Below are 23,050 nucleotides of genomic sequence, written 5' to 3'. Positions count from 1 at the left end.
AGTAGTGGTTTTAAGGGAGAGACAAGCTTTGGTGCTTTGGTTTGGGTTTTTTTTTTCTTGAAATATATTAGATGATTTTTAATGCTACACTTTAATATTAGATTTAGGAAGATCCAGGGGTTTGCAACTCATTTTACTACAGAATCTTGCTAAACTCAGGAAAATGTGATGGAAGCTGATGTTAGTTACAGGGAATATTTCAGGGTTAGTTCTTAGGAAGATATGAATGTGTATTAGCTTTGTGGCTACTGTTACAAGTAATGTTACAGCTGAGATTAGGATTAAGGAACTGAAAAAAGCAGCAGGATGAAGAGAAATTAGGGCAGGTTGTGTCTAAGTCTGAACAACTCATATTGCTAAACAAAATGAACAGATATCAAAATTATTTATTTTTTCTTGAATTAGGTATGGTACAAAGGAAGATTGGGGTACTTGTTTGATTTTGTGGTTTATGTGTGTTTGAAGACAGTACCTATGTAAAAAAACCCAAAAAACCAAAAAACAAACAACAACAACAACAACAAAAAAAAACAAAAAAAAACCCACACCCTCTTATATTTAACCAATCTCAGGTTCCAGGCTCTGTGAGGTCTGGGATGGACATTCTGAATCCAGCTATGCCAATGGATTATGCTGTTTCTCAGAACTGTTTTCATTACCATGCAGTAGGTTACCTCCTTTACTAGCAGTATACAGCATATGTGGGCTTTCCTGACAGACTTGGGTTAGGGAGTGTATCACCGCAAGCCTTGCTAGATAAGGACACACTTGGAGACAGAGGTCTGGGTTCATCAGAGCAGCAGGGCAGGAAAGCCAGAGCCCCAGTTTATTTACAAAACTCAGTTTTATACATTTCCTATGGGGCCTGTGGATTGGAGGATGGAATTCCACCTCTCAATCCACATTGGTCAAGCCAACTGTCAATCACCTTTCTCCTCCCACCTAGAAATATGTAAACAATGAAATAGTTAGCAAAACATGGCCAATGTTTATAGTAAGGAGCGTGAGAAGCTGCATACTTCTGCTTTAGTATGAATGCTCAGGAAACTGGGAAGAATCATGGCAACAGGAGTGCTCCCATAAACTCCTCAGTCTCCAGGTCTGATGAGAGAAGCAACTTCTACCAAGCACTGGTAGATATAATCTCCTAATGGCAAAGCAGGGCTCCTGAAAAAACAGCTATCCTGTACCTTAAGTTGGAGAAGGTAATGTGTTTGTTGCCACTTTCAAATTTAACTTTAGAAGGCAAAACTGAGAAATCTGGCTAGGTTAAAACTTGTCATGCTATCTCCTTTTCCTTTCTATTTTCTAAAGCTCATTGGAAGGGATCTTTCTTTCCCCATATTTATTTCCATAAAGTTTCTATAAAGGTATAATTGAATTGTGGCTAAGCGTATTCTGTATAATCAGAGAGCTGAGTTTTACCACCTGGGCTTCTTACTAGCATAAGCAAATAACAGATGTGAAAATACTCTGCGGGAGGAAAGCATGACATGAAACAAACATTTATTCAGAAGGACTGTACAGACAAACAGATCTCACACTGTTACTCCTATCAGGCACAGGAGTAAAATACTTAAAACACAGAAGCCAGTGAAAACACCAGATATTGCTAGAATACCTAAATACTAAAATGAAAACGTATGCTGGAGGAATTAGAAAACTGTAAAATAAATTAATAGAGCACTTTTTATTTATTTAAAGTGCTAGTGAAGTCAATTTCTTGAATAGTATGCTATTTAAAGTAACACATCAACGTCTATTCTTTCAAATTTAGATTATGTAAATTGAAGCCACTGTCAGGTTCAGTCAGGGTCTTGTTTATAAAACTAAGGGTGAATTCAGGAAGTGCAAGTATTTAAATTTTCATTATGTTTTCTCTGTAGTTAATGGTGTCCGTGGCACTAAAGTTTGGACAACTGATCCACCCCAGCTTGGGTATGAAAATTTCTATAGCAAAGCATTTAGATACAATACAGTGTTTGCATCTTTTTACTTATGACCTTAGGTTTTATGTCAGGGCGAAAGGCTTGGAATTTTATTTGGGTTTTTTTCTGTTTGGTTGCAGAACAACAGGACTATCCTTTGAGGCAAGTGATGAACCAGGAGAAGATCCTGGAAACCATCTATACCAAGAGAATCCAGTTATTTTGTTGTCACTTGGATTCCCTTTTAAAAATGGAACAACAAAGACAGGGTTAAACCAGACTTCAGTAATATAAAAGTCTCCTAAGCTTTGAGGAGGATCTCATGGCTATTCAGAGAATTTGACCCAAATAAGAATAAATTTAAGTGAAGAAGTATCCTCAAAGACTTTAGGTACAAAGGAAGAAGCCATTGTTGCTCCATGAAGCAAAAATGCAGTAGACTTATGTTAACAACTGAACTTCAGACAGTTTCCTCTTCTGTCTGAACATCAAGAAACCAATATTTCATAATTATTCCTCCAGTCTCTTGAGAGAGTTTCCTGGGAGAAAAGAGCCTGGGGCTGTCACAAGAAAAGTTCTTCAGTTAAACTTCTGTGATTATTCAGTGAGAGAAAAGAATACTCTTTCCCTATGAAAGACACTGCTTCCTTCCCTGCCCCAAACTCATGGTCCCCTAATACACAATACATATTTTATCTCCTTGAAATGGCTAGAATCATAGAATATCTCAAGTATGAAGGGACCCATAAGGATCATCAAGTCCAACTCCCTGCTCCTCACAGGATTACCTAGCATTAAACTGTATGGCTAAGAGTGTCATCCGAGTGCTCCTCAAACCCTGAAAGGCTTGGTGCCTTGGACACTTCCCTGGGTCACTGGACCAGTGACAGACCACTCTCTCAGAGAAGAACATTTTCCTGGTGTCCAATCTGAACTTCCCTCAATGCAACTTCATTCTATTTCCTCATATCCTATTGCTGGTCATCAGAGGGTGATCAGCACCTCCTCCTCTGCTTCCCCCTTGAGGAAGTTGTAGGCTTTGATGAGGACACCCCTTAGCCCTCTTTTCTCCAAACTGAACAAGCCAAGTGACCTCAGCCGCTCCTCGGAGGTCTTGTCCTTGAGACCTTTTGCAATCTTGGTCACACACCTCCTTTTGAACACTGTAATAGTCTGATGTCCTTCTTGCATTGAGGCATCCCAAACTGCCCCCAGTGCTAAAGGCCTCACCAGTGCAGTGTAGAGTGAGACAATCAGCTGGCAATGCTGTACTTGATGTACCCCAGGTTGTGGTTGGCCCTTTTGGCAGCCAGGGCACCCTGCTGACTTATCTCCAGTTACACTCACTCTCAGCAATGCATGCTATTCATATGGCAGAACTTCATAAAGAAAGTGAAAATTTGCAAATACTAGTACAATTGATGTAAACACAGTATGTCATATTCACTTTTTTTAAAAAACCCAAACCCTAACCTTGTAAAACACAAGAGCACATGAGACTAGTTTAAAAAACTAAAAATACAAAACTGTTGTACTAAATTAGTAAATGGTGCATTCTTAAGTATACTTCAGTTCAAGGATCTCCCAAGAAAGAACCTGGCAAAGTAACAGTGAGGTGAGAACAACTATGACTAACCCTACCTATTTCAGAACTGTAAGTCAAAGTCTCTACAAATCAATCCTTCTATTCACACTACTTCATTGCAGACTATTCACCCACTCCATTGTCACTACTTCTTAAATTTATGTACAACTACCATCAAAGTATGCTGCTCTCATGTATGCACTTTGGAAGTCCACATACTGTCTTTTAACTCTGTGCATTTTCCCTTCAACTCCATAGGAATTGCTCTGAACAGGGCACACAGCATGTGACCACTGTGACATTTAAAACAGTAGAATCCAGTATTTGTGCTACAAAACATGCATAACACACTATTGGCATTTGGAGCACGGATGTTGGGAAAGTTTCACAGATATGTAGGTTTAGAAGAAGGCTCTCTGAATGTGGAACCTGAAAGTGGAATAGAAATTAAAGCAAGTTTTGATATAGAAGAATAAAGGATGTCTAAAGTTAGAATTGTTGAGCCAGTTGTTACTAGACAATTACGAAGGCAAAGGTTAAGTTGAGTTGGAAAGAGGTTTTATGGCTAGAGCAAAGGATATGTTGACCACAAACAAAGATGTTTTTACCAAGCAGAAATAAGTCTTAGAAAAGCAAAAGATACCATAGGCAAACAAAAAACATGTTTTCACCAAGTAGAAACAAAGTCTAAGAATTTTCCACTGCAAGAAAACAGAAAAACAACTTTGAGCTTAAACTGTAAAAAAATATGGTAATATTAGTAGTTATGATAGGCTATAGGTAAATGTAAAGGTATTGTGTATGATGCTGATTGGTTTTTATGTATTAAGATGCTCAGCAAAGAAAACTATATAAAGCATTTTAACCAGAACTAAAGTGGCTTCAGGCTTGTCTATAAGAGGTAGCTGGCAGCTTTAGACGTGGCTCTGTTACCCACAACCCAACAAATGGTGTAACTTCATCTATGTAATAAACAGCATTTTGAGAGCTGCCTGTTGTCCCACATCTCTCGTTCAGGCTCTTACACATGGAGCCAGACTTTCTTTCATTATTGCTATCTCAGAGATCAGATCCCTGTAATTCAGCTAGCAGAATCTGCTCTTCACATAATTTCCAGGGCAGGTGGTCCACATTCTGCCTGCTGTTGACAGATGTTGATTTGACTATGTAACATTAAAATGGGGGAATATCTCCTGAACCTGGCATAAGTTTTAGGACTATATTCAGTAAATCACTTGTGTACTTTGTGGCAGACTTAAGAAATTAATGGTGACATATGTGATTTGGCCAGCAAAATTGCATCGTGGATTTATTAGTTGCCAGTATTTGACAAAGTTCTTGGAGCAGAGACTTGGGGCTTCCCTGTTCTTCCTATCTAACAAGCCAAATTCTCAGTATAACCACTCTAACATAATAGTAGAGAGAAACCTGGACTAAAGAGAGAAGAATGTGAACAAGCAGTTACTGCATCTCGGAGTTAGTGAAAAGAATATTTAACACTTGAGGATCAATTTAGGCAACAAAGGTGGTCACAAAACTGGGATTAGAGATGAGTAAATTTTAAGTGCCAGTTCCGTAAGTGGATCACTGCCATCCTCCCCATTGCAAGAACTGTTGTTTCATTACATGAAACAAAGGGAAGACATACAGGGAGTGATCTACTCCAGATGCTTTAGTCAGGGTTCTTTTGGCACACAGGGAACAAGAAAACAAACCGGCCTGAAGTAAAAATTATTTGAAAATGACCAGTTAAAAGACAAAAAAAATAGAAAGTTTTGGTTGAAGGAGGACAATGACACCAAAGCTTGTTGGTTCTGGTGAAATATATAATTTTTAGTTGACACTGTTCCTCATGCATGTTACTGAACTTTCCTGTGCTCCAGTGGAGGATATGTCTGACAGATTTTGGCCATAGAAACCAGGAACAGAAGACATGCAGAATGGCTGATGTGCAGTCTGTGCACATAGAGAGCTGGGATATATCATGCATGTTTCCTAGAGAACCAGAGTGTGCTGGTCAGCCATAGAGCCTAGGAGGACCACTGATACAGTTCATTTTAGCCTTGTTCTTAAGTAAATCAGTCTTTTGACTGCTAAAAATAATAACCTGTTAAGATGTTAAAGCATGGCAAAATACATAACTTTTAGCAATTCATACACAGCCAGCACCTTTCCAAGTTTTAAGTCAAGTTTGAGGGAATGGTACAATCAACTTCAGTAATCAAAACCAATGTGTGTGTCCTTAATGTATTGATTTTCTGTATAACAAATTTCATTTTCCCTGAACATTTCCTGTTTAAAAAGAGTTCCACTGGATACCCAAACCTACCCAGTCTTATGAGATTGGAAAGCAAATTGTTCTTCAGTGAAACAAACAGACAGTCTGCTATTTCAGCACTTCAAATAGTCTCCTATTATCAGGAGAAAACAGAATAATCTTTTAGTAACATCTGTTTTTTAAAAAGAGAACATGAAAACATTTGTGATATTGTGGACATAGGATGCAGATTTAATTAGCATAGCCAGTTTGATAACCAAGATGCCTTGGCAAGAACAAACAGCTTTGAAGATTACAAGAAGATTGGATCAAGACTGGGAACAGGAAAAGAAGATTGAATCAATCTCTGCAAGCAAGAGATGTTGCAAAATGTATGTTTGTTTGTGTGATGTTTAACCTAATCATTGTAATAAAAAAATACTAGCCTTTCTAGAATGATATATAAACATTTGTAGCTCACAGCAAAGAGTGAATTCTGACCACCAGTCAGTCTTCCTGTCTCTCTCTCAATTGTTGATAGGTAATCACATATGGTCAATAGAAATAGCCTGACATTTAGGATATTTGCACAAAGAATTCCAGTTTGTTTAGGAGTACAAAAGATGAAACAACTGAAATGTTAAACTGTAGCATCAGTAATATTTACTTTCCTAAAACCAAATCCTAAAGACTGGAAGGAACTTAGAGTAGGAACGTTGTGCTTACATTGCATTTAAATAGAAAACAATTAGACAGTCATACTTGAGACTGCAATTCAATAAAGTCTGGGCAAATTTGCTGTTCTACTGGAAGAGTACTGGGACAGGTCACACAGTTTGTCAGTCTTCTGGATTTCATTCATCCTGTTTCCTCTTGGGCTTTTTGGGATTCCGAGATCGGCTCTTTGCTTTGCAGAGTGGACATATGGGTGCATTCCGATGGATTTGTTGGTGACATGACAAACATGCCTGAAATGCAATTGCAGCCTCTTGTTACAAACATCACAGTGGCATTGGTACATGGGTTATTGAGTATCACACTCTAAGTTACAGTACGGACAAAAACAAGGCTCCTTGCCTTCAAAGGCAAACTGGTGCTACATTCTATACCATCTAGGTATGTGGATAGTAATTTCAGGCCAACTGAAAAACAGGAGCATCTCATTGAATTAAAACTACATTTCTGCAGACATGTGGTTCATACATGTATCAGTAACTTAAAATTCTATTTTGTGTTAAATGTTACAGTGATGTTTTAAAGGTGTTTATCTGTCTAATAGCTTGCTGAATCACAGAAGTTACAGTGATGGCCAACTGCAACGTCACAGAATTGAAGGCAGGAGCAGGTGAATGGATGAATTCCACATATTTAACACAAGGTACAGAACTTTGCCCTTTTGCTCCAGACTAAGCCCTTTAATTTATGTTTGACTGAAGCCTATTACTTGCAGAAAGGCTCTTCAATTGCCTAACTACAGATAGTAAGTATATTACTTTGGGGTGTACCTACATCAGTTTGCCTTCTTAGTGACTCTTTGGAACCTAGGTGGGATGAATACCCCAATGTAACTACTTAACTCTTCTCACTACACAAGGAGCTGACTAAAACTGTCACTTAAGTGCCTGTGGTTGTTACATTAATCTACATGTTACTCTTGAAGATCCCAAGTGCAGAAACAATCACCTTTCCTGGTAATTTATACCATTGGTAATTTCCCTCATAAAATATGTGCATTACTTTTAATATGACTCCATATGGCATTAACTAAGAGCCACTACTTTTTCTTTTGCCAAGATTTTTTTCTCTTTCTTACATGCCTTGCTCCCATGTGAAACACAAGAGGAGTGGGAATCGCCTACATCTCTGCTGAGGGTGACTCTTAAGTCCTAAAAGATTTTTATCCTTAACTCTTGATGACTGGTGCTACTACTTTTGTCTACTGTTTGCTCTTGTTTTGAACCACTGCAAGGAAAATCTGAATCAGGACACGTAATTTTTCCTTTTCACAAATGTTGATCACTTTCTAAACATAATGCATTCCAATGACAAAAGAGAAAACCCAGCACATTCCATGTCCTGACCTTCATTGGAGGTGGCTGCTGTCTGAAAGTTGCTGTCTGTCTGGTATCTTGCTTCCTGGCCACTTGCAGCTGTTGGGCAGCTGCTGCAGCTGCAGCCAGAGACTCTGGGATGGGAGTCTCTTGTGGTTCTGTCTGCCATTCTGCTTTCTGTTTTTCAAAGTAGCTAGACAAAAGAAGGACAAACAAAAAATGTAACCACTTTCTGGAGTATTTCATTAGTCTGTAAATGATATTTTGTGTTAAAATACAGTGGATCACATTTTCCTATCATCTTCTTTCACTAGAGTCAAACTGCCAAATTGCCTACACATTGACTCATTCATAAATAGACTATATGGTGTTTTCTTCCACATTTCTACACTTGAGCTAGATTCCAGACTGAATATAAATCAAGTAAGATGAAAAATAGACAATATGTATAGAAGAAAAATAGACAACAGCTTCAGATGCACCTCTGTCAAACAGTTTTTCTATTTTATCTTTTGTACACAACAGATTAATAAACAGATTAATATACTCTTTGTAGTGTCAGGGTGTTTGGAATCTAAACCAAAATTTCTATAGAAATATAAAGGAAATCTTGAAAACTGTGTGCCTGTGAAAACTGTTAATTGTGCTGGGCAATAAGAGAAATATATGCTTATTAAAACATCCCTTGCATTTAAAACTGATCTGTTAAACAAAGGACACTGTTCTTTGAAGAGTAATTAATTCTGTCACTCTCCCCTGCCTAGTTTATACATAAAAATGAGACTGTGATTTATTATGCAAATCCATTCCACATCTCAGAAACTTGTTGACAGTCACAGGTATTTGACAGTCACAGGTATTTGGCTAAAAGCCACTGCCATGTGGAGGCAGCAAAAAGTAAAACTCTGACTAGCAGCAGCACAATCTAACTGAAGAATACTTTGTTTGGACTGCCTCCTACTATTGCTTGCTAAACAAGTAATTTTCAGGGAAAAAGAAAAAGATAGAAAAAGCAACATATAGTATAAAACCTAGAAGATCAACCACCCGTGAATGTTTGCATATGGTATGTAGAGTTTGCAGCTTGGAATAACCTAAATTTAACTTGGAACAAATTCAGACTGAATGTTATCAAATACATGTACTCCACATCTCTTTTTTGTTAACTTTTGTTTTTCATGCTTACCTCTTGGGTTTGTTTTTTTTTCCACCTACCAACAAAATTAAAATGAGAAAATGACCAGTAGAACTGAAAGAAAGAATAAAGCCAGATAATGTTTGCTTTGGAGACTTACTCAAGGGACAGTTTCTCTTCCTCTTCACATAGATCTGGCAGCCTCTGCAACCCCAGAGTCATTCTCAGGGCATCTACGTGCTCCTTTAGGGGCTTGTACTCCTCGTGGAGCCGGCGAGTAGATTCCAAGAGCTTGTTAAGATCGTTCTCAGACTGCTTGATAGTGTTCTCCATCTGAAACAGGAGGTTGGGCATGTTTTTAAAGAACTGTTCCTCTCTGAGCAACAGATTGTAACAGAAAGAAGAGATTTTTCTCACTCAAGTTGGAAAAGATTTGAGATAATGCAACAGTAAAGCAGACTTAAGGTATTGGGAGGATGAAAAATGGGCAAAGAAGAATCAACAGAAAGTGACATATGAGATGCATTTTCATTTTAAAAAGGTGCACTCAACCTACAAGACCTTCTGAACAACAGAAAAAGCAGAGAGACAGGCTACAAATAAAGTTGGAATGTGAGGAGCTATGGAAAACTCTCAAGAGACATTAAAAGAGCTTAAAGAAGCATAAACTAATTTTATGTGTTTCTAAGTTCAGAACACTGACTGGCAGAAGTTAACAAATAAGACAAGGAAAGATTTCTGCTTCTCTTACTCCAGCAAGTGGGAAAAGCAGCAGAGAAAAAGACAATCTGACTGGAAAAAGAGAGGAGGGTGAAACAGAGGCTGAGGTTATGCAGCTGGACAGGGGAGCAGACGTTTGAAATCATAAATAAATGCAGTCTGCACATTCAGTAATAGCTTGTACTTTTTAACTTGTTGGAGCTTTTTTCTTCTGGTGCAAAAGAGAGATACCTTCAGAGCTAAAAACCCTATGTAAGTGCCCTAACATGACATAAAAAATGTATTTAAAAAATATTCCCTATTTAGCCCCTCTACCTGGCATATCTTACCTGTTTATATTTTTTTTTCATAATTGTATTATGTCTTGGGTTGAAAAATGTAACCAAAATAGTGTATTCTATTTTCATCTGTTGAAACCGGTTGGGAGATATTGTTCTTTATCACTTGTAACTATAGTGGGGGAAGAGAGTAGATGCCTTCTGTTAATGGGACAACTGATAACACCAGATAAGGCAGTGCCTTCTTATCTCTTCCTCCACCCATCCTCCTCCGAGGGATATCACCTGTGAATGGGCCATTTAAGGCCTCTCACATGACTGATAACATTACTTCATTCCATTGGGAGATGCTCCACCCAGTAGGAGGAGCCAAAGCCTTTCCACCAGCATAAAACCTGCAATCCCAAACACTAAAGCAGCTGGTTTTCTACTGAATCCTTGGAGGAAGACTGGACTCATCTCACCAGCACTGGACCCTTTTTTTTCTACAGGATCATCTCTACTTCACAGAACCACATCTGTTACTCCAAGAAGACTTATTTGGACTTCCAACACCCTGACAACAGGGTGTTAGGTCGTATCTCTGACTCTCTCAGGGTTTTCTAGGACTTTTGTTTGTTTCCTTGTTTGTTTTTTGTACTACTGCATTTTGGTTTTTTTTTTAATATTCCTAGTAAAGAACTCTTATTCCCATTCCCATATTTTTGCCTGAAAGCTCCTAATTGCAAAATTGTAATAATTTGGAGAGAGGGGTTTTTTACATTCTCCATTCCAAGGGAAACTCCAGTTTTCCCTGAAAGATACCTTTCTTTCCAAACCAAGACATATGAATTCCCTTCATGGTGGTGCTTCTTGGTGTTTGGTGATTCCACTCCGTGATGAAGGTCAGCTCTTACTATGAACTTAACAAACACTATGTATTTTCTCAAAATCATTTAGTCCCACCTAGCTGCTAAAGTTTCTGTTTCTGGGTGCTAAATGAGAAAAGGCTAACAGGAAGAATTGTTTTCTATGGGACATCTGGAGTGGTATCACTGTGGCTACTGGTAAAGTCATAGCCACATTAGATTTGGTTATCTATACTCTCGGTGCAACAGCTTATTATAACAACATATCCTGCCCTACAAAGGGAAAAAACAATCATCCTGAGGTAAATGTACTTTGCACTCTCTGTAGGATCCTAGGATGGTGTTGTAAAGTCCACATTACTGAACCAGTGACAGTTCACTTGTGTACAACTCCACAACCTGTGGAATGATTCATATCCATCTATGTCTTAGCCTGCCTGAGCTGGGCTGTCGCATACCACATTAATGTCAGCATGGATCAGTCGCAGCTCCTCCACGTGGGCCATCTTCTCTTGCAGCAGCAGGTCCATTTCCTGTTTATATTCTTTCAGGTGCCTCTCCTCAGACTCCAGGGCTTCAAATTCTGCTTTCAGTCGTGCCTTTATTTTTTCCATCTGCAAAGTCTTATTCCTGAATCCCAGTGATAATTAAAAAAATAGAAAGACCACAGTAAGTCATTGAAACATTTTTTTGTGAGGTTTCAGTTTATATGGGATTAGATAGATGAAAGAAGGATATAGCAGCAATAGACAAGAATGAGACTAAATGTGTCTGAGAGAAGGTGAGGTACAAGGAGAATACTGAATTCCAATGCCAGCTCTTTTGCTGAGCTTTTCAGTAGCAAGAGAATTCTTGTATTAAATTATGAAATCAATAGAATGTTGCTAGGTTTTAAAAGAGCATGGGAGAAAGCAGGGTCAGTCACTTGGGCAATTAATTATGGTTATGTATTCCAAATGTCATAGCTAGTAATATGACCTGGGTTCTTTCCTCTCACTTCAGGAGTTTATAAAGCTGCAAGAGATAAAAACAGTATCATAAATAACTTCTGCAATATGCATTCAGAAACAGGCAGTCTGGGCAGGGATAATAAAAATGAAGATTTAAAACAGAACAATTTTAAAAATCCCGTTTCTTCTCTTGTATTTATGATGTGTCTGCATCTCTCATCAGTAAATTCACTCTCTCTTTTATCTCCTCACGGTCAGAACACTGAGTCTTTAGGTATTTACTTAATTTTATGACTGGGTTATTTCTGTGGAAATATTTAATGCATCTAAATCAGTATGTGCACATATGTTTGGATTGTGGCCATACAATGGATTTACTGAAAGCAGTATTCCCTTGACTACAAATTATATGTATTTATCTATAGATACAGATATGGATATAGATATCAAATTCCAGATTCAAAATCAGATTCCCACATCCCTTCAAAACCCAACTACGCTGCCTTTAATACATGACAGAGATCAACTACACAAATAGGCAAGTTCTTTGATTTTGTTCATGAAGACTTCTTTCCCCTCTGTAGAATACATGGAATGCAGTTTAAAGTAAAGTCTGCTAAATCTATCAAAGGTGAATCTGTAAACATAGGGAAATCTCATGTTTATTTTGAAGGAAATTCTTCATAGAATACAAACTTCTTTTAAAAGATTTGGGAATGAATGAATAGGTTTATTTGATGAGATTTTGTTAAAGGTGACTCAAAATGGACATCAATGTTGCAAGTTTGACTGGCTTTTTGACACTGATTTTTTTTAATTTAAAATACATTGAAGCAACTTTTTTGATACTTCATTGAACACTAAAGCTAAACATCACCTTAGCTCTACTTTATGCCACAAAATTATAGCAAAAATCCATGAAGTGCAGTTTGTAAATCACCTTTGAATATGTGATCAGAAAACTGAATGCACTGTAAATTTCCAAATACAGGATACCACTCTCACTGAAAAAAATATTTTAAATTAAGTGTTACAGCAATTGGACCACACACTGTAGTAGGCCATACTTAGATCTGTTTTCTAAAACAGAGCCTGTGTACCAGTTGAGTAGAAAATCATTGTTCTTACACTGCCACATCTCTTTCTACTGTGAAAAATGCATATTATATGGCTCTACGCAGATATTTACTATATGTATTATGCTAGGTTGGAAAGTTATGCTGTATTAACATTTGAATAATATAGTAAATGTAGTTTTGTAATTAACATTAAGCTTTAGTAATCAAAAATAAGAACTATGTGTGTGTGATCTTTTTTTAGCTCAAGGGAAAGAGAAGATAACCAAGAAATTCTTCGCACAGAGATAACAATTACAGAAACCCCTAAATTTTCCAGAGGAGAGGGATTTATGGCTTCCTAATCAACAGAAACAACCTCTTCAAGCCTGACTTAGACTCAAAGGCGCCTGGGGGGATTAACAGAAAGTTTCTGACAAGTACCAGGCAAACTGTCTTGTTTTAAATAAAATATGCATAATCATGAGGTGACTCCTCTTAAGGGGTAAATTCTCTTTTAACGTTGTCCTTCTCCTGACTGACTTATGTCTAGGAAGGGGGACCTAGCCCGGGCTCTAACTCTTTGCTATTATTGTCTTATTAATTGTCCTAACTCTAAATTGTTTAACCTTTATTATTATATTTTTATTACTATTTTTTATAACTATTTTATTTTTATTAAACTTTCATAAATTTCTCAAACAAGTGATTGGCATTTATTACACTACAAATAGTTTGGGGATACCAGACAGACAAATATTTTTGCTTGATCTTTGTTCACCTTTGTGGTAATGTGTGAAGAAGGCTGAGGCCCATACTCTGTTACCTAATTCACTTGCTCCATTGTTAAATGTGCTTCTTAGAGATGCTGTAACCAGCCAGACATCCCCATGATCACCTGGGAACTGTGATTCCTAGCCAGCCCTCTCCCCTCTCTCTCTCTCTGATAGCCCCTCTTTGGCTGTCATGTGCCAAAACACTTCTCATTGCTCTGGGGTTTCCCAGCCAGCATGCCTTCCACCTCCCAGCTGCATTCAAAATCACTGTCCTCTCTAACATGTTTTGGCTTGTGGCTGCACCACTTCCAACTAAAGACAGCTCAGGCCTAATCCTGAAAATCGGTTCCCTAGGCCAAGGGGTGGAAATGCCCTACCTAAAGTTATGAAAAACGTTCCCGATGCGGGCACGTGCTGTACCCTGCTTGGCTTTTTATGAGCCCCTTCTTCCAAAGCATCCTGCAACTCACCCTATAAAGGATGCTAGGTACAAATTCCTGGTGTTCTGCACTGCGTGAACCGCAGCCCGAGGCAGCTCCGGCCTTGTGGCAGGAGGGGACAGCAGAAACAGCCCCAGTCCAGTGTGTCCTCATCCCCAGGCACCCCGGGTGGCACCAGAAGCAGGGTGGGAGATCTCCGAGGGGTTCCCTTGGTTGCTCCCGCCTTCGGACAAAGGGAAAGGCAGGGCAGAGAAGCCACTAAGGCTGAGCCGCTCCCGTCTCTTCACCCGCATGGATCCACCGCTCCCCGGTGGGTCTTAACACTGCCCTCTGTGGGGGATGGATGGATGGATGGATGGATGGATGGATGGATGGATGGATGGATGGATGGCTGTCCTGCACCCTGGTGGAGCTCTGCCGATGCCTGCAGCCCAGCCCAGCCCTGTCCTGCCCGAGGGCATGTCTGCCCCCAGATTTGGGGCTCTGCTTTCCTTGCCATCCCCCCTTCCTTCTCAGCCCGACAAGGCTCCTGCCGGTGAGACACTAATTTTGAAGCTTTGAGAAAAGCTAAGGTTACAGTTAACAATAGATGTTGCTGATTTAGCTGAAATGAATAGATAAGCTTTGCTGAAATCAGTTAAAAGTTAGAGGATGGTTAGAAGAAACCGGATTTAAGATAAGCTACCCCGGATTTAATAACTCATTGCTTGTCAAACAGAGAAACTAATCAACACAACACCAGACCTCCTGTTTCCAGAAACCCACTGAAATAGTCCTGGAAAACAGGAAACAGGGAGTTCTACCATCCATCAATCACATCTGCATTGAAAAGGTTGAAAGTTTAGAACGAGGAAGACTCGTTTTACTTCCTCCTTTTGGTGACCACTCCTCACAAAAGGACCATCGACCCATTTCAGGGAACAAACTACCCATGCTTAATAGCCTTTGTGTCAATTAGCATACGAAGCGGAGAAGAGGAAGTGACAGGGGTATGAATATGCATTTGTACTTTGTATATTCAACATTTTTGTAAATAAAAGGCTTTGCAATTACCTGTGATCTTTGCAGTGCGCATTAGGGAGGTATCCCACGTGCTGCCCAGCGTCACAATAAACATACACTTTCTAACTTTAACTGTTAGAGAGTCTTTTGTCCGTCACAGTTGAATATTGATATTAGATCGATATTCATATTTTAATAAATCATCTGGTGAGCCAGGCAGGAGCCTGCTCTCTCTGGCCAAGGGGACATAGGGGTCTGGGACCCCTCTGGGCGTCCACCCAGGATTTTCTGGGAAGAGGGCTCCCTCGGCCCCGCTGACACCTCGGGGAAAGACCAGAACCTGTCAAAACTACTGACAAAAAGGTATGTTTAATAAATATTGGAAACGGGTACCTTTGAATAGAGGCAGCTTTTAAGTCATAAGAGACGTCTTATGCAAAGCAGAGGCCTGATTGGGTTTTGTAAGCTCTGCGAAGTCTGGTATTGGTGGTTTGTGTTTCAGGTGGTGCTGGCAGCAGCACCAGGAGTTTGTACCCTGTGTCCTGGGGTGGGGCAGCGGCAGCAGGACAGCCAGTTTTGGTGTGTTCTAGGAGCAGTAGTGGCTCCATTTGGCTTGGTTTGTGGCTGAGAAGCGGCTTGGTGAGCTGCAGTGTGGGTGTCAGCAGCGAGTTTTGAGATGAGAGGGGTCCCGCTATGGGTTGCAGGAGATCACAATTGCAGCCCGTGCGCGCTGCATGTGCGTGTAGTGTAAACAGATCTTGGTTTTGTAAGTTTGCGTGCTTACACTGTGGAAATTACTGGTGTGCCGTACGTGTGGTAGTTTGTGAGGATTTGTATTTTGATTTGTGTGTTTTTGGGGTGTGCTGGTAGCATGCTGTATGTGTTTTGGAGGAGCGGTGTATGTTTAAAGTTGTAAAAGAATTTTAAAACCCCTGCCTGATCAGCGGAGGGATATCTGTGTTGGTGTTTGCAAAAGTAGTGCTTATACAGTTCCTGGAATGTGTGCCACGGAGAAGGGCTGTGTGTGAGTTTTGTTTGTGTGGCTGGCAATGATATTTTAACCAGTGTGTTGTTAAGTGGAGAAGACAGTTGTGAGTGAATAAGCTGCTTATTTTGTGTGAAGGAACGAGTGGTGTGAAAGGTTTGAAATTACGCCCGGTATCACCTTGGTAACCGGCGGAGGGATCCAGGTTTTGTAGTCTTGCACTTTCTACCAGCCCAAATCGACCCCAAAAGGTTTTGTATGTGGAGACTTGCCTTGACTGCCGAGGAACATATGTGTGGGTGATAGCTAGGGACAGGCGCTCGGAAGATCACGTGATGTCACGGGAAGATAAGGACCCTCCCCCCGTCCCTTCGGTGGTGGCCCCTCCTAGCCCCATTAGCTTCCCACCAACCACTGACCTTTAGATCCTTTGCCCTCCCACTGACATAGTAGAAGACCCTTTAGACTATTTAACCCCATGTGTAATACAATAAACAGCCATTTGCCGTCCACCAAATTGGTGTAAGCGTAACAATAGACCGAGTGACTCGAAGAGTCGAGTTGCCGTGCTGACTCTTTAAAACCAGGTCGCCATTGCCTCATATCAAAGGCAACATTCTGGTGCCGAAACCCGGGAACAAGAAAAACGCTCGGGAGTCGGGATTTTTCGCCTGGACAGGAGCAGCGGCCGGGGCAGGCCAAAGGAACTGACCCTCGGCGGGGGAGACGTCCCCGGACCAGCGAGACTCATGGAGGCAATCGCAAAGGTTGTAAGTGTAATTCACAGACAGTGGGGGATTGAGTGCAAGCCCAGAGATTTACAACTTGCTTTGGCAAGATTACTGGAGCTTGGGGTGATAGAGCGCCCAGTAGAAATCCTCCATTCGGAGGTATGGGGGAAGTGTACACTCGCGATGGCCGAAGATACGGAATCCACAAGGAGCGGGAAACACCTTAAAGCATGGGGGAGGGTCAAGCGAAGTTTACCGAAAGCGCTAGAAGAACAAGAGACCTGGAGTGCCACCCGTGTGTGTTTGCTGGCCACTCCTAAGCTGGGAGTGGGGGCCACCACGCAAATGGCGTCTGAAAATGATTTATCTGAGTGCGAGAAGCCGCGGGAGCCAAGCACGCTTCCCCCCTCCCGGAGCCCGAGCCCAAAGCCCCCGGTGCCCTCGGAGAACCCCCCGACCCCCACCCCGAGCCCGTCGGCTTCCCCCCCGCCTGCAGAGCCTTCCCGGGCATCCAGAGGTCCCTCCTCAGTCCCCTTGCCGTCAATCAGTAGTTCGGTACCCGAGGCGCAGCAGAGCGTCCGATTTTTCTAGCAAGGACTGGCCGAGGAGGCCAGAGACGCCGAGCACGTGGCTCAGGAGAGCACGCGGCCAGCACCGCCACCGTACGGGTTTGAAAATAGCGCCGGCGGCAGCGAGGAAAAGCAAAGTCTGAACGTTTGTAGTAGGAAGAGCCCAGAGCCGTGAGTGTGCGCCAGTGCGCATGCGCAGGGGAAAGCCGGGGAAAAAGGAGAAGAATGCGTGCTCAGACAAGAGCCGCGGGCTTCTGCTGGCGCGTGCGCGCAGCATGAGGGGAGGGGGTGCATGTTCAGAGCGGCGCCGCGAGTTTCCGCAGGCGCGTGCACACGAGAGAGCAGCAGAGAAAGCGCGCCCGGCCCGGCGCCGTGGGCTTCCGCGGGCGCGTGCGCGCCGGGAGGCAGTGGAGAGGGCGCGTTCAGGGAAGCGCCGCCGTTCCCCGCAGACGTGCACACGCGGGAAAGCCGCGGAGAGCGCCCGCGTAGTTCAGAGCCGTAGTTTTCTGCGGACCCGCATGCACGAGACAGCGGCGAAGAGCGCGTGCGCGCCTCGGGGCCGCAGTTTCCCGCAGGCACGCACGTGCGAGAGGGGCGCGAAGAACACGTGTCCCGTCGGGAGCTGCGTTCAGCACTGCCAGCATTTAGAAGAGAGACCTCGCCCCGCAAGAGGCAGGGCAAGCCCAGGGGGCGAGAGCAAAGCCACCCCCGAGAGGGGGGGCGGGAGTAGAGCCACCCCCGAGAGGAGGGGCGGAGCCGGAGCCGCACTGAACGACACTCAAACCCAGAAGTGAGCTAGCAGTGTGCCTCTGACTCCTTGTCAGACAGTACCGGCGGCAGCAGCTCCAGAGAGCAGACAGACAGAGATTAGGATTCAGAAACAAAGAGAGCAAAACCAACACGATTTAAAATGAAACCTAATAAAGCTTTCAGCCACTCCAAAAAGAGTTTACAACATGAGCCAGCCCAGGTCACTGACTGGGGAAAAATAAAAATAGCCTGTGCTGAGTAGACACCGGCTTCCACAGTGAAAGCCTTCCCAGTGAGAGTTACTAGAATAGGGGACAACCAACAAAAAATACACACGCCAGTAAATCCCAAAGACATACAAACAATTGTAAAAGCGATTTCAGAGAAAAAGATGCACTCTGCCATAGTCTCCACTCTGCTAGATAGCCTTTTTAGTAATTATGATTTACTGCCTTTCAATATCAAGCAGATAAGACGCATGATATTTGATGGAGCGAGATTGATAGTTTTCAAACAAGAATAGAAAGACAATTGTGCAAACTTCCTAGCTCAGTCCTCTGGAGAAGGGCAGCCACTGCACAATTCCAGTTTATCGAAGTTATTAAGTAAACATGATGACCTGATAACCCCTCAGCAGCAAGCCACAGGCATGCGGGCTGAGGAGGTCAGAGCCACCACTCAGGCAGCCAGAGAAGCCATTCGTGCTGCCTCTCGAGTAGTGTCCAAGCCCCCCCCATGAGCCACTATAAAACAGGGCGAGAGTGAGAGCTTCACACAGTTTGTAGACCGCCTCCAAGCAGCCATAGAGCAATCTGCCCTGCCCTCAGAGGCGAAGAGTCCAGTAGTAGCCGATTGCCTGCGGCAACAATGTAACTCTGTTACTAAAGACATTCTGCGCTCCTTGCCGGCCGAAGCCAGCCTGGCCGACATGATTAAACATGTAGTAAAAGAAGAGCAATTGACACCTATCCAAGCAGCCGTCCGCACCCTAACCAGTGCCATGGCATGTTTCAAGTGTGGCCAAGCAGGCCACATTGCAATGAGCTGTCCCCAGCCAGCACAGCCATCCCCGGCAATGCCCCCGCACCAAGCCCATGCGAGAGGGCCCTGCTGGGGCTGTGGGAAGAGAAGGCACCTTGCCAAAGACTGCATGTCCCGGCCTCAGGGAAACAGGAGAGGGAGGGGGCGTGCGGGCCGCACCCAGCCTCCTCCCGCTGTGAATGCAAGGCAGCCCATCTATGCCAACCCCCAGTGGGGTGGAGAACCCTCATACCCCATGCCCCCACAGGGGACACCCGGTTTTGCACCCCCCACAGCAACACAACGGCAAAGCTTCACAACACCGCCAGCAGTGCCCTCGTGCCCACCACCACAGCAAGCCACGCCTGTGCAACAGAGCCAGCAGAAGACGCCCCAAAGCAGAACCCCTGAGTGGCCCTGGCCATGAAAATAAAAAAAGAGCCTCTAATAATTTGAAAGACATGCCGCCTCTATAGCAGTCAAGACCCCCACGTCATAAGGCTTCAGTTTTAGAGAGACACAGAGTTAGACTGTTCTATACTTCCTCAAGTCACGAGTCAGAGAAAATGCTTTAGCAGTGCAACTTTAGCCAAGCAGAAGAGAAATGTTTGCACCGAAGTTGTCAAACCTGACAAGAAGATCAATAAGTGGGTGATCCCAGCTGCATCCAGAATGTAAGTTTGTCAACAGTCTAGAGTAAGTCCTTGTGTGTCCCTGGCCAAATTCAATGACTCTGATGATTTTTGTATCCAAGTTCTGATTGTTCCTAGAGTCTTGTACCGCTCAGACGAAGAAGTGTGTCAACTTTCCGAAGAACCGAGCCGGCTCCACAAGCGAGAGATAGTAACAAGTGTGACCATCGCGATGCTGCTCAGCCTGAGAGCAGCCAGTACAGCCACAAGTGTCTCAGCCCTCGTGACCCAACACCAAGAACTTTCTCAGTTACAAATGACTATCAACGAAGACTTGCAGAAGATCGAAAAATCCATCTCCTTCCTAGAGAAATCGGTTTCCTCACTTTCAAAAGTCGTCCTGCAGAACAAGCAAGAACTAGATCTCCTGTTCATGCAACAAAAAAGCCTGTGTGCCGCCTTGAAAAAAGAATGTTGCTTTTATGCTGATCATACAGGAGTCGTTAGAGACTCCATAGCAGAACTCCAAGATAGACTAGCTCAGAGAAAGAAAAACAGAGAAGCCCAACAGAGCTAGTTCGAGTCCTAGTTCAATCAATCGCCATAGCTCACCACCCTAATTTCCACATTGATAAGTCCACTAGCAATGTTACTCTTAGCTCTCGCCATTAGACCATGCCTGTTAAACAAGCTAGTCACATTTATTCAAACACGCCTAGAACAGGCCAACATTCTATTTGTAAGACAGCAACAATTGTTGTAAACCAAACTGTGAACACTACCAGTTGCAAAGTTCTGCCTAGTCAGCTTCGCAGAATTTACTCAAGTTTTCCAAACCCCTTCTTTTTTTTATCAAGTTACTACCTTGTACCCCTTTTCTCCAATGCCTCTAACTACCTCATTTTTTTTGTGAAAAGGGGGGGGGGAGATGTGTGGGTGATAGCTAGGGACAGGCGCTCGGAAGATCACGTGATGTCACGGGAAGATAAGGACCCTCCCCCCGTCCCTTCGGTGGTGGCCCCTCCTAGCCCCATTAGCTTCCCACCAACCACTGACCTTTAGATCCTTTGCCCTCCCACTGACATAGTAGAAGACCCTTTAGACTATTTAACCCCATGTGTAATACAATAAACAGCCATTTGCCGTCCACCAAATTAGTGTAAGCGTAACAATAGACCGAGTGACTCGAAGAGTCGAGTTGCCGTGCTGACTCTTTAAAACCAAGTCGCCATTGCCTCATATCAAAGGCAACAAACATACTTGATTGCTTGTGAGGCTTTGAGATTGCCGGTGTGTGTGGAGTGGTATTTTAAATAGGAACTGGTGATTCCTGGCCTCAGAGGAGTGCGGGACGGTGTGGGGCCGGAGTCGCCCCCCCGCTTCCCTCTTGCAGAGGGATTTGTGCTGTGTCTCCGCTTGAGTCCTTTGGCTTACAGCGAGACTGTGTTAAAAGTTTTTGGTTGAGTGTGTGTTTGGTGTGAAAAACGTGAAATGATTAATTCATGTTCTTATGGGACAGTTGGTGCGGCGGCAAGAGCGATCCGGGAGGAAAAATGGGAAAAAAGACAGTTAAGCTAGACAGCAGAGCTAAACAGAAACTACCTAAGGTGAATTGGGAGGCATTGGAGAACAATTGGTGGTGCTGGGACGCGTATAAGCCAGAATGGGAAATTTCTCGCCAGCCCGTTAAAAGAGAAAAAGATAGAAAAAGGACTTAAAAGGAATTTCGCTTACTCTTTTCTTTGGTGGTGATAGATCTTTCTACTTCAGGCTGGATACATTTTGGAGACTCCCTAGAATTGTGTACTTTGCTTTAAAGAGTTTTTTCCGAATGAGAGCGGCAGAGTTTCTTAGGTTTTTTTGCTAGCATGGGAAAAAGGAACTAAACCCCCGCAGGCGAAGGAGCGAATTCAGGTTCCTGGTTGCCGAGAGACAAGGGAAAAGCGGCAAGGTTTTTTTTGCGGCGGCAGGGCAAGCGGCGCACTTCTTTCCGTAGCAGCATAGAGCCGTAATTGACCAAGAGTCTTAAAAGCGGTAGCTAGGATGTGTTTTGTAATCAGATAGAATTGATAAGGTGAAGAGAAAATTTTAAGGAGCTTTTTCCTCTTGTTTAGAGTTGTTTAGATAGTGGTGAAGGTTAAACACTTAGAGTAGATAAATAACACTCTAGAAAAGGCCAGGATGTTTTTTTTCTTCCTCTCTTTGATCACCTGAATTTGTAGGTTACAAACAAAAGGGTTAGAATTAATTTGTCTAATATGGTAAAAGGGTGCAGATTAGTTTTTGGATAGCTTACTCTCCCTTCTTTCTATTAACTGTTGTCAAGAATCAGCCACCAGAAGTCACACCTATATGTCTGTGCAGGAGAATGTATATATGAAACTCCCAGTTTCCATAGGTTTCTAAGATAACTTTGAAGACTGATGCGTTTTCTGCTAATTAGAACTGTGTTGACGAGGCTAAGTGGGATCACCTTGAAGAGGCATATGAAAGCTTGCTTTATAGTTATTAACAGTGTAGAAAGTTATATAGGTGTAGCTGTTTTTGGATGCCTAAAATAATGAACACTGTAGTTATTTGTTTGTAGCATGAGAGTTTTTGTGCAAGCTAAAATTATTCTCGTTAAACAAATTGAGGAGGAATGGGTACCCGCACTGAGCTCTCCACACCTTTGCTGCTAGGATGGTGACAGATGTGGCTCATTAATGTTTGAAATAGTTGCTACACTTTTGGGTTAGACTGTTGACTTAAGTATGAAGTGGTAATACAGCGTTTGTGGGGACAGACAATGTATTGCAAGGAGTTTTTTCTGCTGCTTAAGTTTTTATATTGAAGCATGTGACCAGTAGAGTCCAAATTAAAAGCTACTTATAAGAAGTAGTATTTAAGGAGCTGAAAACAAAATCTTTCTGCTAGGATAGTATTAGAATGGTAACTAAATTCAGGGCACTTGCTGAAAACCGGAAGCTGAGGACTGGAAGTTTTTTTGTCAAATATTATTTTTTGATTTCTTAGAAGGAGATAGTTAGCATTGTCCCTTTGATATTATGTCTGGTTTACTTGCTCATCAATTAAGAAAATATAAATCTTAAAGTTGCCCTGATACCTGTATTTCAAAAATAGAGAATAAGTAATTTATGGGAAGTAGCTTTTGTGTCACTTGTATTAAATATGGTTAATGTTTGCTTGGGGTCCTTCAAACCCTGTATTTAGATTTAATAATACACAAAGAATGGGTGGCAAATACAGGAAGTTTGCTTTGGTTTAAGGAAAATAGTCATAAGTTAACTCGAGTTTTGTTTGTTAATAGAAGCTAAGTTTGTGGAAGTTTTTTTTGA

At 42.3% G+C, this 23,050-nt stretch overlaps 1 protein-coding gene across 1 annotated transcript in view; it reads right to left on the bottom strand.

Moving 5' to 3' along the window:
• Nucleotides 1-366: 366 nt before the first annotated feature.
• Nucleotides 367-23,050, bottom strand: part of LOC134565236 (zinc finger C4H2 domain-containing protein) — a 35,131-nt gene continuing 12,447 nt past the window's right edge. Inside the window, exons 2-5 of the mRNA XM_063424732.1 lie at nucleotides 11,261-11,432; nucleotides 9,117-9,289; nucleotides 7,852-8,014; nucleotides 367-6,738 (exon numbers count right to left, since the gene is read on the bottom strand). Coding sequence (XP_063280802.1) covers nucleotides 6,625-6,738; nucleotides 7,852-8,014; nucleotides 9,117-9,289; nucleotides 11,261-11,432 — 622 coding nt within the window. The 3' untranslated portion in view covers nucleotides 367-6,624. The remainder of the gene's footprint in view (nucleotides 6,739-7,851; nucleotides 8,015-9,116; nucleotides 9,290-11,260; nucleotides 11,433-23,050) is intronic.

This window comes from Prinia subflava, assembly GCF_021018805.1.
Source record: "Prinia subflava isolate CZ2003 ecotype Zambia chromosome W unlocalized genomic scaffold, Cam_Psub_1.2 scaffold_41_NEW, whole genome shotgun sequence".
In the NCBI taxonomy this organism is placed as follows: domain Eukaryota; kingdom Metazoa; phylum Chordata; class Aves; order Passeriformes; family Cisticolidae; genus Prinia; species Prinia subflava.
The sequence above is the reverse complement of the archived record's forward strand: the minus strand, read 5'-3'. Positions and strand labels throughout refer to the sequence as shown.